This window comes from Nannobrachium achirus (genome assembly GCF_963921795.1).
Source record: "Nannobrachium achirus genome assembly, chromosome: 23".
Classification (NCBI taxonomy): Eukaryota; Metazoa; Chordata; class Actinopteri; order Myctophiformes; family Myctophidae; genus Nannobrachium; species Nannobrachium achirus.
In genome coordinates, this window is record NC_137830.1 from 32,252,005 (window position 1) to 32,267,647 (window position 15,643).

The 15,643-nt window shown below is 42.6% G+C and overlaps 1 protein-coding gene across 1 annotated transcript in view; it reads right to left on the reverse strand.

Moving 5' to 3' along the window:
- Nucleotides 1-15,643, reverse strand: part of cracr2ab (calcium release activated channel regulator 2Ab) — a gene marked incomplete at both ends in the record, with an annotated part of 38,755 nt that overhangs the window by 1,456 nt on the left and 21,656 nt on the right. Inside the window, 7 exons of the mRNA XM_080754335.1 lie at nucleotides 1,047-1,148; nucleotides 3,416-3,530; nucleotides 4,759-4,840; nucleotides 6,209-6,347; nucleotides 11,584-12,316; nucleotides 14,406-14,488; nucleotides 14,625-14,673. Coding sequence (XP_080610461.1) covers nucleotides 1,047-1,148; nucleotides 3,416-3,530; nucleotides 4,759-4,840; nucleotides 6,209-6,347; nucleotides 11,584-12,316; nucleotides 14,406-14,488; nucleotides 14,625-14,673 — 1,303 coding nt within the window. The remainder of the gene's footprint in view (nucleotides 1-1,046; nucleotides 1,149-3,415; nucleotides 3,531-4,758; nucleotides 4,841-6,208; nucleotides 6,348-11,583; nucleotides 12,317-14,405; nucleotides 14,489-14,624; nucleotides 14,674-15,643) is intronic.

Genomic DNA, 15,643 nt, shown 5'->3' on the forward strand with positions numbered 1-15,643 from the left:
TGAGACATGGACTTCTTCCAGGGACTGCCCATAAGGTGAACTAAAACAAGCGCTCCAACCCCAATCTTACTGGTACTTCAAACAACCAGGGGCGTCACACAGAATTCTGGGCCCTGGGTACAAGGATTCACTGCGGGCCCCCCATGACGCTGCAAGCTTGTATATCTGCTATTTTTGAAAAATCGTGAAAATGTGTGCAAGAAACCTATGTCAAGGACCCCCAAGATGATATGTATTTGGCCACGGACCCCGATCTCAAAATATTTAGTTCCAGGGACCCCCAGAAGCAAAATTTGAGTTAGAAATGTTCGCTTAAAAAATACATATATTCAAAGATTTTTCAATAGCTAAAGTTACTAGGGCCCCTCCACCTTGGGCCCCAGTAACTCAGTCCCACTTTCCTACCCCTTGTGACGCCCCTGCAAACAACTGTAACATATGTACTCCTACAGGCTGGAGGGTGGGGGGGGGGGGGGCACCTGTCAGTGGGGAATGTGTGTGGGGAGGAATCAATTGGAATAACAACTAAATTGGGGAGTGAAGGGGGGTAAAAAATTGTCTATACGCTTCTTCTAAATCAGGGGTAGGCAACTTTGATGATGGAGAGGGCCACTATAATTTTCACACTCACTCTAGAGGGCCACAATGTATATACAGTCAAAAATGGCAAAAATAGCCGATCTACAAGCTCAAAACGCGCCGCTGAGTACTGAGCTTGTAGATTGGCTATTTTTGCTATTTTTTAATTGGAATCCTGAAAAGTAAAAATTTAATTTAATTTCAAATGCATTTATATGTTCTTAGGTTAAAAGGACCACTTCACCTCTGGGACAACCAGATCTTATTTTATTGTTGTTTGGGACACAACACAATCCTGAGTTATTTTTTGTGTTCAATCTGTGTTTTTAGATATTTTAGTATTTCAGCATGCTACAAAGCATCATATGATGCAAAATGCGTTCTCAGCTGATAGTAGCAATAAGCCTCTCCGACTTACTTACAACATAACATGACACCATAATAAAGCTTTATAATTTCACACTGACATAAGCGAGTTGCTCTGCCTCTTTGTGGGACACCTCCCTGTCTCCCTCCATGTCCATCTTGTTGCCGATGAGCAGGATGGGGATTCCTTCTCCCGCTGCGTCCTGGGTAAATAAATAGAACAAAGAATGTCTTTTCAATGACACATTTCACCAGTAGGCAGTGGCAACTACCGTAATTGCCGGACTATAAGCCGCGGCTTTTTTCCCATGTTTTGAACCCTGCGGCTTATACAACGGTGCGCCTGTATATGTTATGTACACATTTGTTTTTCGTTCTAAATTTAGCTGGTGCGGCTTATATTCAGGGGCGGCTTATAGTCCGGCAATTACGGATAAGTACTGTACATTTACTTAAGTAATGCACTTGAGTACAGTTTTGAGGTATTTGTATTTTACTTGAGTAGTTCCAATTTCCAATACTTTTACTTCTACTCCACCACATATCGGATCCAAATGTTGTACTTTTACTCAAGTACATTTTGATTTCTGGACTTTTACATGTAACAGAGTATTTCTACATTGCAGTATTGATACTTTTAATTAAGTAAAACATTTAAGTACTTTTTCCACCACTGCCAGTGGGCTCATCATGTGGTGCTTCATGATGTATCTTTGTAAGTTGCCACACTTGCTGATATGAACGATAAGGCCATCACACGCTCAGCACTCTCAATAACAAATGACACTGATCATCCTCTGTATCGCTACTTCGACCTCTTGCCATCGGGGCGTAGATACAGATCCTTGACGTGGCACAAGGTACGGTTTGGCAGGAGTTTTGTCACCTCAGCCATCGCTGCACTAAACAATCTGCTAAGCAAGCGCCCCCGTCGCTAGGATGGTTTTCTGTGAATATAGTGGTGACCTGATGATCTCTGATGGTCTCGTGATGTTTTGTGTTATATGGTTTTGTGTTGTTTTTTGTGTTGAACAGACTTGTGAAGACAATAAAGATTATTATTATAAAAGAACACAAGTGAGTCAAAAGTACAATATTTCTCGTTGAAATGTAGCGGAGTAAAAGTCATAAAGTCATAAAAGTAAATTGCAGACACAAATCAAATCCATTTAACTCAAGCACAGTACTCGAGTGAATGTACTTAGTTACTGTCCACCGCTAATTATCAGATATGCCTACGTTTGTTTGATTGATTCAACATCGCTTGAAAGATTAACACAATAACACATGTCAACAACAAATGCAAACACTATTATGTACAAAGGAGAAAAGGGAACAACAGCGGCAGTGAATGGCACCTCCTTTCGATGGGAATTTACATTTACCTCCCCGTGTGGTCTCCTGATAGATGTTTTTCTTTTTCTTTTTTTTCTTTTCTTTTTTCAGGCCAATTTTGAAAGAAACCAGTGAATTGATTCATACCTTTTAATGCAGGGGTTGTCAACGTTTTCAGGCCAAGGACCCCTTATATGAGAGAGAGATGAAGCAGGGACCCCCACAACTTTTTCATAGATTTTATATAGTTTCATCGTTTGACAGCACGATCATCAGTGTATTTTGGATTCATGTCAACTTGTGTTTTCAGATATTTAACCACTTGTACTCACTCTGTACTTTTTGTCTGCTCTTTTTCCCCTCTCAGTTCCACTCTGTACTTAGTCTGCTCTTTTTTTACACCAAAGCTCTTTAACGATCGATCTACGATCGATCTACAAGCTCACATCGCCTCGCAGCGCGAGGTCTTGTGAGTTTATAGATCTGCTATTTTTGGCTAAAGTTCTCAGAATATTGACACTGGGGTTCAAGTGGTTAATATAAAAAAGTAGAAATAAAACTTTCTATCACTCAAAGATTTGGAGGACCCCCTGTAGTAACTCTGAGGACCCCCTAGGGGTCCCGGATCCCCTGTTGAAGACCCCTGTTTTAATGGATGGTGTCATGGCATTACACAATTTTGTGCTAGAGTAGTAGAAAGAGAATTTTCTCATGGAGAGAAATCAACCAGGTGCTGCATTGAGATAAAGAAAAAACATGTAGATTGGTGCTTCCAGGGTCAACGGGAACCAAAACTTGACAAAGAGGAGAGATGGAGGGGGTACCCGCTGGCCTAGCGGTCCAGGGGCATACCACATAATAGGCTCTAATGCTTGGGTTCGAACCCCGATCCCTATGACCATTGTTGAGTGTCACTGTCTCTCTATCCCTGTTTCCTGTCTTTCATTATCATTGTTATTAGTATTATTATTTTATATATCTTTAGATTTTACTTTTATTATTGCCCGGATCTCTCCTCTCTTTCGAAAATGTTCCCATTGTTTGTTCTAAATTTGGGTAGCACCAGATCACGGTCGCACGGTTTCATCCTAAGAGGGATTCCTATGTGATATAACTATAAGGTCAGAGGTCAGACCTGGACATTGGCCAGCCACGGACGCACTGCTCGGAAGCTTTCTTCAACGGTGATGTCGTACATCAGCACCACTCCGTCCGCCTTCCTGAAGAACTGCTTGGTGATGCTGCGGTACCTGTGTGCACAGGGCAAGGTTATTACTTCCCATGGTTCATCCATGGTAGTGTGCATACATACATACAGGCTCATGAAGCAAAGAAGAAGTCACCAGCACACAAGGAAATCCTTTTCACATGATTTATTTACCTCTCTGGAGAGAAAAACGTACGTATTTGGACCTGGTTGGTCTTCCTCAGTGTTGAGGTAAATAAAGCATGTGAAAAGGATTTCCTTGTGTGCTGGCGACTTCTTCTTTGCTTCATGATATTGTTGAGCCGTGCACCAAAAATATTTTATTTAATTTGGAGTGTTGCGGCCTGTCTGCTCTGTTGCAGTCTCCTTCTCTAATACATACAGGCCGGCTGGGCTGGGCTTCAATTAGGTAGCAAGATTAGATATCAACTAGAAATACTGTTCCTATGAAACAGTGTGGGCTCGCTCGTAAAGAAATAATTAAAAAAAATACTCTTAATCAAATAAATTGTTGTTTTTCCTTAATTTCTTATGTTTAATTTTTTTTTAATGGTGTTACATGATCGCATGTAACACCATGTATAGGCACAAAGATCTACCCTTTGGCTCATTGGCACCTCAATTGCAAGTGTGGTTGCCAACGTGACTATATTCTGCAGCGTGCTAACTGTCATGAGGTAGCTCAACCAATACTCCAGCTAACACCACTCCCAGATGTTTTTCCGCCAATTTCCAATTGCACCTCATTGGCTAAGGGCCCTGCCTTTGTACTGTCGTGGCGGAACTTGATAAATAAATAATGAAGATAACATAGTGTTCTCGCCTTTCAGGCGAGCCCACAACTAGCCTGGGATCAATAACGTTTTTGGTTTTCTGATCCGGTATGGAGCAGAAATAACTTAATGGAGTAGTTCACCCCCAAAAGGACTTTTTTTCTATTGATTACTCATGCCATGGAGAGTAGAGTTCAATAATATTTTTTGTTTTTTGTCACATTCCTAAGACAAAAATTTGATTTGAGTAAATTTACCCCCATTGATTCCGGATGGTGACCCGTTTCGAAACGGGTCACTATCCGGAATCAATGGGGGTAAATGTATTGTTATCACATTTTTGTCTTAGGAATGCGACAAAAACCTAAAAATATTATCGAACTCTACTCTCCATGGCATGAGTAATCAATAGAAAAAAAGGCATTTTGGGGGTGAACTACTCCTTTAAGTCATCAGGTCTGACATTTTAGTCAACTGAGAGAATGAAGAGTGACAGACCTCTCCTGTCCAGCTGTGTCCCAGAGTTGCATGGCTACCTGGGTGTTGTCCAGAGTCAGTGACTTGACACTGTAGTCAATACCTGCAATCAACAATGACACACTCATGAGCAATGGCATTCTTTTTAGGGTTTCCTTATTTTGTTAAGGGTGAGAAGTTCAGTCACCCGAGAGAGACTTGGAGTAGAACGGCTGCTCCTTCACTTGGAAAGGAGTCAGCTTAAGGAAATCTGGAAGTCTCAGTTGCAACTGTTCACCCCGCGACCCGATTCCGGATAAGCGGTTGAAGATGGATGGATGGATGGAAGCAGAACAATTGGCCGTTGCTTCCGCAACTCATTGTGAGCTTGTATAGCAGGTCGTCTATTAGCTCAGAATTAAGTACCCAATAGTTTGTTGTAAATATTGCTTGGGGGCGTGTGTGTGTGTGTGGTGGTGTTATCTGCGCTCCTTGTTATCTGTCTGAGCACATCAAATCATGTTCCTGAATATTAGATACATTTTCTTTGTTTACAAATGAAGTCTATGGGAGTGCCATGACTCTCAGTAGCTCTGCCTGGTTATGGTGAATCTGTCAAATTATCTTTTTCACATGAGTGTGTGATCTTTATTTCACAGAGACAGGTATTTCTGGCAGACACCACACATGAATGACCACAAGAGGGCATAGTACTACAGTAGAATGAGTAGATCTGTTACATTTTTGATTCTGTCCATATCAAAGGGTGAACACAGCAACATTGAGATATAATAGCTCAGGAGGCAGGGGGGGGGGGGGAGAGACTGGGAAAGATCATCTTGTAGATCAGTGGTTCTCAACCTTTTCAGGCCGCGACCCCCACAATAATCATATTTTAACTGACGAGCACTAAGAGTTGAGGCATTACATTTTGTATAACACGGTTCTATTGTGAAAATAGAAGACCTACTACATGCTCACAACAGTAGATCGGCTATTTTCACAATTTCTGCCTCTAATATTTCACAATTTGGCCAATGTTTAATTTGTCATTTTAGAGGTATTAAAAAATGACTTAAATGGGTATATACCTCCTATGAACTTAAACTTTATGTTGGTTTGTTTACTGCTGACTGAGTGAGAAACAATGTTGCACATTAAGTTAATCATTTGGAGACCCCCCCAAAATAATTTGGGGGGTCCCAACCCACAGGTTGAGAACCACTGTTGTAGATGAAAGCAAAGGAGAGGAATTGATCAGAAGTGAGATAATCCTCAGTGCAATGTGTTCCAGGACTCTGTGACAGGCAGTGTGACTCCACAAGCTCTTTCATGTGATGTTGAGTTGTTCTCCGACATAAGCGCACACGCACACGCGCGCGCACACACACACACACACACACACACACACACACACACACACACACACACACACACACACACACACACACACAGTCAGCGGCTCCCCCTTGTCCAGTCGTGTAATCCTCACCCACAGTAGCCGTGGTAGACGTGTGGAAACGCCCCTCACAGAAGGAGCGTAGCAGGGAAGTCTTGCCCACGCTGGAGTTGCCGATGAGCAGCACTTTGAACAGACGCTCTGGTAGGAGAGAGGGTCCCTCCTTGACCCCCTGATGGGAGACATAACACCACACACACACGCACGCACGCACGCACGCACCACGCACGCACGCACGCACGCACGCACGCACGCACGCACGCACACAAACACAGGAGAACAGAGGAACATTAAACACTTTTTTTTAATAGCTGAAAAATAAAATAGGGTTATTTAAGTTATTAAAGGACAACTCTGGATTCTTACAACAAGGGTTCATATTTTAGATTGTAATTAGAGAAAAGAAAAAGTGAGTGTTCAAATGTTTTCATTTGCTTCGTTCTATTGTTTTATTGCGTTTACAGTGCTAAAATGTGGGGCATGCGTACGCATTGGGGCATGCGTACAAGTGGCTAAATATGTCTTTTTTTGACACAATAAGCCAGCAGTTTCTTTATTGCTATTTACATTAACACTTCTAGCCCCCATATATCACATCCAACCATAAAAGGTTGCGTTGTATCTTGGGAATGGGCTTATTCTGTGTAAAATGACATATTTAGCCACTGTATTCAAACGTTATGACGACGCAGTGATTAGCCAGTGACAGGGCAACAGCCCGACTTTAACACTTTGCAAGCCACGGGGAGCCCCTTAATATTAAAACCGGAATATACCGGACATCTGAGCAAGGAGTCTCAGCCGCGCCGTCTTTTACCGTACTGGGTCATTAAAAACGAAAGAAAAGATTTTTATCCGAAAATCGGCGATCGTCTAACCTTCCCTAGTCACCACTCGTCCATGGATAGCGCATGGCTCGTCTGACATGAAGCAGAAGTGACGTCAGGTCCATTCCTTCCAGAGGCTTCCTTGCAGCCGTCCGTTTACTGTTTAGATGATAACATTAGCATAGCTGGAGTGCTAAAGGCTAAGCTAGCCAAAATGGTCACATCGACTGTTCAGTCATTCTTGGATTATATGCTTGGATTATATGCGCACGGATCGCGCACGCGAAACGCACGGGGAGAGAATGCCTCGGCCAAACCTGCCACTCTATCCCAATGGAGATCCAGATAATCACGGTGAGCTAACGACCTGGGGATTGAAAAAAGAGAAAAAACAATGGCGGTGCGCATAGGCGATTTTAAGGGGTGTCCTAGGGTGCACGTGCACCCCCTGGCCGCCAGGCGGCCATTTTGATTTATTTTTTTTTGAAAATTTTTTTTTTTAATTTTTTCAAAAAAATAAAAAATATATATATATATATATTTTTTTTTGTAATGTAACTTTATTTTATAATTATTAAATAAAACAGTGATCGTGATTTGTAAAATGTGCGCAAAAAGAGAGGTGGAGGGGCAAGTATTTCAGCTTGCTTGCTTGCAATGTAACACCTATCACTGCTTGGCGACGGCGCTGTTGGCAGACTTGGCAGGCACTGTGGGTGGGCTGTGAGATTAACACCTGTGCTGGCCGGCTCTGATATGATGACCCACAATTCCTTGATTTCCTTATCTGTTTCCGCCCGCCTAAAACAATATGGATACAGCGGCAGAGCAGCAATAATGGCGAAACGAACTATAAATACAAAGACAATTGACCAATTCTTTATAAAAAAGAGCAAACCCAGTGCCACAACCGATAATTCATCATCAGGAAATGTGAACACGGGTTCACTCGACACTGACAGTAATGCTAATGAACGCGAACCAGAGGAGGTGGACGGAGCTTGCAGCAGCAGTGATCCAGCCACCGACATCACTGTGGAAGGCTCGCCGTTGCCGGAGGCCGGGGCCCCGGTTCCTCCACAGCAAGCAAGCCCCACTCCAGACTCAACTGTTGTTACCCCAGGCCCAGACCCAGAGGAGCCAAATGAAGCCAACTTTGTTCATGAAAGAGACCCTTGCCATGGCCCGGATAAAGCTAAGCAGTTTTTGGCTTTGGGTCCATATCAGCCAGAAGATGTAGAATGTCCATTAAAGACCGCTGGCGAAAAACAACGCAAATTCAGAAAGGAGTGGTTTAAAGATTTTGCCTGGCTGGAGTATAGCGTGCGCCATGACCGGGCGTTCTGCTTTCCATGTCGGGCCTTTGGTTCTGAGAACACCGAGCAAGCTTTCAGGAGGACAGGTAAATAAAGACACATCTCTGTTTACACAATGCTGTTGTACTCCCTCCAAGTGCATAGTCTATTATGTTCCCTTTTTTCAACTGTTTCGTTATATTGCTTTAATGCTTTGGCAATGTAATCTATGTTTTCTCATGCCAATGAAGCTAATTTAATTTGAATTGAATTTACAGGGTTTCAGGCATGGAATAAGGCTAAACAAACTTTTCGTGACCATTCTACAAGAGAGAACCACATTGATGCCTCGGGCAGATGGCAGGGATACCTGGCGTCGCTGGAGAAGGGAAGCGTCGCGTCAAAATTGGATACCCAGAGACGGGCATTAGTAGAAGACAACCGTGACTATTTACAAGCCGTCATTCAGACGGTTTTATTCTGTGCTCACCAGGGAATACCTCTAAGAGGACATGATGAAGGCGAGGACTCTTTAAACCAAGGAAATGTGAGAGAACTCATGCAACTGCGTTCAAATGACAGTGAACTAATTAGACGGATGTTTACCCTGAGAGAGAAGCGCTACACCTACGTCAACAGTGAGTCTCAAAACGAAATTCTTGATTTAATGGCTAAACAAGTGCTAGAAAAAATTGTATCTGAAGTTAAGAATGCAGGTGTGTTTTCCATAATTGCAGATGAAACAATGGATTTGTCAAAACATGAACAAGTTGCTCTCATTCTCCGTTATGTATCTGAATCACTAGAGATTAATGAACGCTTCATTGGGTTTTATCGTACAGAGCTGACTGATGGTGCTTCACTTGCTGCTTTAATTAAAAACACACTGGAAAAATTGGACTTAGATATAAACGCTCTGAGGGGCCAGTGTTATGATGGGGCAGCCAGTATGCGTGGTCCTTATAAAGGGGTTGCATCCCGTATCCTAAAAGAAAATCCCCTTGCTTTCTATGTTCATTGTCATGCGCATATATTGAATTTATGTGTTGTTGACATGGTTTCTAATGTGCCTACAGTCCGAAATGCTTTTGGTACACTTCAGACACTAAGGAATTTCATTGAGGGCAGTGCTAAGCGCCACGCTGTATTCGAACGAATGACAGCTAGTAAACCATTCGCAGGCGGGGCTGAAACACTCAAGTCGCTCAGTGACACCCGGTGGAATTGTCGTTTGGAGGCTATAAAAGGAGTGTTAGATAACTATGATGAACTCGTTAATACTCTAGAAGAAATAGCCGAATCCAATGATAAAGCAGGTGTAGAAGCAAATTCACTGCTTAAAAATATCCACGATTTCAGCTTTATTTACTGTATGGTCTTCATGCGCAGGGTTTTAACTCAGACAGATAGTCTAAATAAACTGTTGCAGACAAGAAACTACAAATATGACACTGCATTTGCAACAGTAAAAGCGACTGTTAAAACCATTAAGGATATTAGAGGGGGAGAGTTTGCTTCTCAGGTTTTCCAGTATGTTAGTCAGATCTGTGAAAGAAATGGTTTTGCTGGTCCTAGTGTGCCACGCAAATCAGTGTTTAACACAGCAGCGGATTATTACCGATGTGATATTCTGTATAGAACACTGGACACACTCATACAACAGCTTGAGGGGCGCTTTTCTGAAAACGATTTTCATATCCTCCAGTGTCTTGCTGATGTTGTAACCTCAGATAGCCCTCCAGAAAAAAGTGTGACAGACGTATGTCAAACATACACTCTTGATGCAGATGTTCTGAAAGCTGAAATCTCTGTAATGACTTCCATGTACAGGGAAGAGAATGTGCGCAAAAAAAAAGAAATGGAGGACACGACACTGTTTGAAAAGAAACTTGCTTTTTTTCAAGAGAAGGGAATGCATAATTCTGATTCATTTGGTACATTAAAACACGTCTACACACTGTACCTCACCATACCAGTTACGAGTGCTTCAGCTGAGCGCAGCTTCTCTACTTTGAGACAACTAAAAACGTATTTACGGACAACCATGACTGATAAAAGAGTGTCAGATATAGGCATTTTACAGATTGAGAAAATACACGAAATTAAAGTGCAGAAAATAATTGAAAGGTTTGCAAGTGCCAAAACCCGGAGGCTGCAGTTCATTGTGTAATAAGGATGTGTCTACTATTTGTTTTTGTGAAATGCTTATTTGACACTGTAAATGACTGCTTGATTGCTTGATGAATGATGATTAACTTGATGTTTGGCTTTGCTGCCTCTGTCTGCAAAATAAGTAAATAAATCCTATACTAGACATGCTCATGGTGTCTAGAAAAAGAAGCACCTGTTTTACACTTTTTTTGTTTATATTGTGTTACATTTGGGTACAAAATTAACTGCAGAAATCCGCTAAAACAACATTACAAAACCGCTAATATCCGCAATTTTTTTTGCGCGCGTGCATGAGGCGCGCGCTGCGCGCGCGTGCATGAGGTAAATGAGGTAATAGAGGTCGTGCACTCCCTGCTGGAAGAGGCTAGAATCGCTTAATCGTTTAACCCCCATACAACCCCCATACAACTCAGGTAGCAGACCTCCAAGCTCACAACAGTGTAAAACATAATGGCTATTATCTCAAGAATGCCTGAACGGATTTCCAATCGGATTTTTTTGTTTGAAAGCTGTGAACAAACTGCACAAATCCACTCCAATGCAATCCAGGATTGCATTGGATTTTTTAGAGCTCATTCTTCTCTGTTTTTTTCCCATGCATGAGGTGTGCAAGGTTTAATCATGGCTAAGTTGACGAAAATAAGGCTTCTAAAATGCTTGGTAGCCAATAGCTAACTTCAAGCTAACTTCATCCTCTTCCTGTACATGCACAAAGGAAAGTGTTCAGGCAAGTCATGGCTGCAGGGCTTCTGCATATACCAGCATATCTCTATGGGATTTTCTATGGCCACTGGGCGCCCTCTAGTGGTGAAAGGGTGGCATTAAATGAGTTAAACCACGTTATTTTACATCGTTTTTTAGCAATAGTATAAAGTAATTAAATAGGCTATTACAGAGACTTTAGTTGTCACTGTAAAATACTTTAAAACAGTTCTCATGTTGTATATTTACCTAAAAATGCCGATATTAGCGACGCTTCTATTGAAACCAATGTTATTTAAATTGCCCGCTTGTCACTTTAGAGCTGAAACATGGGTCACGTGACGCAGTTCATTTTCTGACCCCTCGGTGGCACCACTCTCTCTCTCAATACACACTGGCCTGGCTCACGTACATGTTGGGTCTCCTTGCCGACAGGCTGGCCTCTGGGGGACATGGGGGCCTTCTTCATCCTGGTAAAGCGGGACTTTGTGACCGTGGGGGGCGGTGCTGCTGCCGCCGTTGGCGGCGGCGACGCCGCGGGCACCACGTACGCGGGGGGAGGTTTGTAAGCTGGGGCTTCGGCGGCGACGCCGGCGTTGCCTCCTTCCGGGTCGCTCTGCGCTTCCTCCTCCTCCTCCACCACCTCGCCTTCCTCCTCGTTACTGTCGTCCTCCTCCTCGTCCTCCTCGCTGAGCTGGTGCAGCAGGGGCTGGGAGGACCCCCCGTGCAGCAGGTGCGGGAGGTGGTCCTCCTCGATGGAGATGACCCGGCGCAGGGGCCATCCGTCGGGCGGCGCGTCCAGCACCTCGTCCTCCGCCACCCCCCCTCCTCCTCCTCCCCCTCCTCCTCCTCCTCTCTTCATCCTTTTCGAGACGGGTATCTTGCTAGTGCGGGGCGACTTCTTGGCCTTCGCCTTCCCGCGCTGTGCCGTTGCCGCCGCGCTTTCCTCCGTCGCGCTCGCGCAGCCGCTGGCCAGGCCCGGCGTTTCGCGCCGCTTTTGTTGAGTCCTGTTGCTTTTGACGGCGGGGGCGGGGGCGGCGGCGTCGTCCTCGCTGCAGGAGGAGGAAGCAACAAACACGATTTGAAGGTGTTCGATGGGCAAGGCCTCCAGATACTGGAAGGACCTGTCCACCAATAGAGAGCTTCTTTAAAGGAAACAAGACAGGAAAACAGGGGGGGGGAGGAGGATGGATCGCGTCAATTCAAATCCTTTTTTTTTGGAGTCCAAAACATTTTTTAAAAGCAGTGGTTTTCAATGTGGGATCCAGGGGCCCCTAGGGGTCCTTGAGGGGGCTCCGAGAGGAAGTCAGCTAGACAGGGCTCCCACACATCTTTACCAATTAATTTCCAAAACTTTTCCAAAACATTTCCAGGACTATATAACAATAATTCAGCTCAATAAAGAGTCGCTTACTCCTATGCGCAATGCCCAAAGACAGGTAGTGTATGCCAGTGGTTCTCAACCTTTTCAGGCCGTGACCCCCGAAATAATCATATTTGAACTGTGGACCCGGGCACACGAGCATTAAGAGTAGAGGAATTTTGTATAACACAGTTTTATTGTGAAAATAGCCGATCTGCTATTTTCACAATTTCTGCCTCTAATATTTGACAATTTGGCCAATGTTTAATTTGTCATTTCAGAGGTATTAACAAAATCAATAACCAAAGACAATGCATAGCTATTTTTTCCAGGACCTTCCAGGACCCTTGATCAATTCCAAAACATATACAATATTTCCAGGAATTTCATGACCGTGGGAACCCTGCTTATAGTAAGGAATCAAATGGATGGTTAACAACCTCTGAGTGTGTACAAATGGAACCTGTGCAAATGTGAGGATATTTAGGAATATGCTATGCTATGACTACTTTCAAAGGGTAAGAAAAACTAAAAAGCGTGGTACGAACGACCAAAATCGAAAAACAATGTTGGGAGTAAATGACTAATGAGTTAGCACCAACGCTTTGGAATGCCCTACCCGAAGAAATACAACTTGAAATAAGACTCTCTGATTCTCTGCCCCGCTTTCACTGCTAAAAACCCACCTCTATAGAGCTGCCTTCAACCCCTAGCACTCGAGATTTTAAACTATGTTTTCATTGTTCTTTGTCTGCTTTTCATATATTCTTATTTCCTTTTTCTATTTTTGATGTGTTGTATTGATAATGTCGTTTTTTTTGTTGCACTATTGATTCTTCTGTCAAGCACTTTGTGACTTATTATTATTATTATTATTAAATATATCTCACTAAAATGTGGAGTGGCTTCATGGCATACACAACCCTTTTCCCGCCTATAATGACAGGCTTAAAATAGGGAACACAGGTTATTGTTTCCCATTTCCAGAAAAGGAACGGTTTTGAACAGATAATTCTATGTACACTATTGTGCCAGGGGTTATTTTAAAACCGTCAAGACCTGTGGCCGATTGTGATTGTGACGCTATATTAACTATTATTTCGCTGGGGTAAAACCCTTCAAGGACCACTGGGGGTCCCCGGACCCCCTTTTGAGAACCAATGAACTGCTGAAAATCTCAAATGACACAGACACTTTCCCGTTGTTTTAAATTGGTTAATATACATCACTTTTACCTCCTTTCATCTGTGATAAAGATTTCTGTCCCTACCAGGGGCGTCACAAGGGGGGGGGGGGAGTGGGACTGAGTTACTAGGGCCCAAGGTGGAGGGGCCCTAGTAACTTTAGCTATTGAAAAATAGCAGATATACAAGATCACAGCGCAGCACCGAGTCCCGCGCTGCAAGCTTGTAGATCTGCTATTTTTTGAAAAGTCGTGAAAATGTGAATATATGTATTTTTAAGCCAACATTTGTAACTCAGGGTTAGTTCATTTTACTTCTGGGGGGGGGGGGGGGGGGGGGTCCCTGGAACTAAATATTTTGAGATGGGGGTCCGTGGCCAAATACATTTCATTTTGGGGGTCCTTGATATGAAAAAGTTTGAGCACCACTGACATGGAAACATAGGTTTCTTGGACACATTTTCACGATTTTTCATAATAGCAGATCTACAATCTCACAATATCTGCTATTTTTCACTAGTTCAACATTCATGGTGGGCCCGCAGTGAATCCTTGTACCCAGCGGCCCAGAATTTGGTGTGACGCCCCTGGTCCCTACTATAGGGGAGAAAATCCTTACCTATTCACACATGAAAGCACCTGGCAGATGTGATTTATGCTAAAAGCATTTGGGAGATAAAAGACTCACCTTTTTGTCGGCTGGCTGGCATCATCGAATAAATTGCCCAGACCCGTTCTCTGTTTCTGCTTCTTCCTGAGGGAACTTCGAGGCTTATTTGAAGAAAAGGGAACGACACACTGTACGTTAGACAACTATTATTACAGTACCGTTATTGCCTGGTAATAAATACCGCCAGGGATAAATGTGAATATATATGTATTTGTAGATTAAACATTTTAAACTCACCACACCAAAGCTAATGTCACGCTCATCTTTTAAATGTTTGTTCATCTCTCTGGGATGGTTGAGAAATGAAATCGAAAATTAATTTAGTCAATTAAAATATATACTGTATGTATATGTATGTATGTATGTTTGTATATATATATATATATATATATATATATATATATATAATATGATTATTCTATTAACTCATTGCATGCCAGGCCCGATAGTCCCGAGATTATTTCAATGTCTTTCCCTGCCAGGCCCGATAGTCCCGAGAATTTCCGCCATTTTGGAAAAAAAAAAAAAAAAAATCAAAAACATTTTTTTTTCAAAAAATTTTTTTGGACCCCAAAAAATGTAGTAGGCATGATAGAAATCGCGAAATTGCATGTTTAACCCCCATAGCAACCCCATCTATCAAACATGGCAGCCATCTTTGTTTACATTTTAGGAAAACATAATGGCTTGTATCTCATGAATGCCTGAACGGATTTCCATTCGGATTTTTTTGTTTGAAAGCTGTGAGCAATGTGGACACACGTGGTGCATTATCTAGGCATGGGTGTGCATGATCCGTGCACTATGAATTACATGGAAGTCTATGGAGACCAGAGGCACCATAGAGTACGAAGGTATTGTTAAATGGCGGGGAATGTGTTGAAAACGTGATCGACAGAATATTCACTGATAAAATAATCAATAGCTGCAACCCTAGACTCAATAGTGAGTACCTGAGACGAATAACAGTCTAAGTCAATTTTTGATTTCTTTTTAATATAAATATTTTTTGATTTACCAGACTGTAAACCACAAACTAGTCATTTTGAATCTGTTAAATTGTTAATGCACTCCACCCTAATTCTTTTCAATAGTCTGTTTTAATGTTATCTGCTCCCTTTGTCTGCTGAATATTGCTTGTACGGACTTATACTGTTGTTCCACAAACTGTTTGGAGATATACTGTTTTTCCACTTTCCATAAGTGTTATGTCTATATGAGTGAAGTAAAAAAAAATCTAATTCAACGAAATGAGG